Below are 2081 nucleotides of genomic sequence, written 5' to 3' on the forward strand. Positions count from 1 at the left end.
ATGGTACAATCTGAAGAACAAATGTATTAGCTATGCAGTAGTATTAAAAGGATTTTTTGTAAGCGTGTTTATCTGTTCGTATTTTCATAGTTGTTCTCTTTTTTAACATTGTTAAATTATGTCTACCAACCATCCACAGTTCTCCAATACTCTTGATAGCTTGTCTTGGATAATAAAATATTCTGTCTCTTTAATTTCAGCTGGTGCTAAGGTTCTTCCAAGAGTGACTCCATCGAGGAACAAATGGAAGGAGAAAATGAAACTGCAGCAAACATGTTTGTCATTGTTGGTTTTGTGGGTGTGCAAAAGTTGCAAACATCTCTTTTTGTTATTTTCCTCATGATATACCTTATAACTTTACTTGGAAACTCTCTCATAATTGCAATTGTTTATTTAAATACACATTTACACACCCCTATGTATTTCTTCCTAACAAATTTGTCTTTCATTGACATGAGTAATACTACAATTATTTTACCACAAATGTTGGCACATTTCTTTCAGGTAAAACCCTTAATTTCCCTAACTGAATGCCTGCTACAGGTTTATTTTTTCCTAGTCGTCGTGTCTACAGAACTAATTCTTCTTGCAGTCATGGCTTATGATCGGTATGTGGCGATCTGCAATCCCTTACGTTATATGACCATCATGACCAAGGCTGTGTGCATTCGGCTGGCAGTGGGTACCTGGATAGTTGGCCTCATGGATTCAATACCACACACCTTGCTACTGTCGGGGCTCTCCTACTGTTCATCCCACACCATCAACCACTTCTTCTGTGATGTGACAGCCCTGGTGCAACTTTCTTGCAGTAGCACTGGCATGATAGACACAACAAACTACATCCTTGGTTCTGTTATGGGTCTATTGCCTTTTTTATTAGTGATAATATCTTATGTCAACATCCTCATGGCCATCCTTAAAATCCACTCAACACAGGGGAGACTCAAGGCCTTCTCCACTTGCTCCTCCCACCTCACTGTGGTTATTTTATTCTATGGGTCTATAACTAGTGTATATATACGGCCAACATCAACATTCTCCATGAATGACAACAAACTATTGTCTCTATCATATACTACAATTACTCCATTGTGTAATCCTTTTATATATACACTGAGAAATAAAGATTTTAAGAATGCCCTACGAAAAACAAAGCCAACAATATAGGACCCACTTCACAGATCATTCTGTGACCTACTTTAAATTACAGAGCACAAAAACATCAACAAAAAATCATGATTCTATGGATTGTAATACTAAATCATGGACTTTGATACGCATGATGGTTACTGGGGAGGAAGGGTTCAGAATAATGAAGACAGAGATCAACTGTACAAAACTGTACAGAATAGATAGTTAAACAAATAACATGTATGATTTTGATGGATAGTTTCCCAAACATTGTTGATCAAAATAACCTGAAAATAATTGAGAGCCACCTTTATCTTGATGTGGTCACTTTGAATTGTACCCAGGCATATTGCCCACCCTGGAAACATACTCTTGTCAAAAACAAATATATGGTCTGGCTTAACAGTGCAGCTGTTGCTAGACAACTATGTGATGATCATGAAGATAGGTATTTTTGTGCTTGCTCTTACACAGCTATGACAATTGTGTTCATTATCCAGCTGCCCGAGCTTGAACTTTCCAGGTCACACACATGACATTGCATTACTATTAAAGTGTCCTAGAAAACTAAATCATTTACTGAGTTTTAATTTCTCTGACAACAGTACAGATGGATGCATGTTTGCCATGAGGACTGTATAGCAGTCCCAATACCCCCGTCCATCATTAACTTTCAATTTCAGAGTGCAGATTTGTGTTTGAGAGCAGTATGGGATTCCCAGTTCCACTGATCTATTTTGATTTTTAAATCAGTCTTGACAATGTAATGTTTGCATGAACGTATGTGATCAACAAAAACAAACTTACAGAGTATTATTGAGAGAGGATTTTAGGCTCCATCCACATTTGGTTCCTTTTGGGAGGATTTGATTTGGCCACATTTGTGTGCTTTCACTAAAAAATATTGCTTATATCCTGCTGTTGGCTTAAAACTTACGCTTGGGATT

General features: G+C 37.2%; 1 protein-coding gene across 1 annotated transcript; it reads left to right on the forward strand.

The window, feature by feature from the left end:
* Positions 1-243: 243 nt before the first annotated feature.
* On the forward strand, positions 244-1170 carry LOC147700825 (olfactory receptor 5V1-like). The gene has a single exon (XM_086929250.1). It carries the CDS (start codon positions 244-246, stop codon positions 1168-1170), a length of 927 nt encoding a protein of 308 aa, XP_086785376.1.
* Positions 1171-2081: the final 911 nt, after the last annotated feature.

This window comes from Lissotriton vulgaris, chromosome 7 (genome assembly GCF_964263255.1).
Source record: "Lissotriton vulgaris chromosome 7, aLisVul1.2, whole genome shotgun sequence".
NCBI classification, from domain to species: Eukaryota; Metazoa; Chordata; class Amphibia; order Caudata; family Salamandridae; genus Lissotriton; species Lissotriton vulgaris.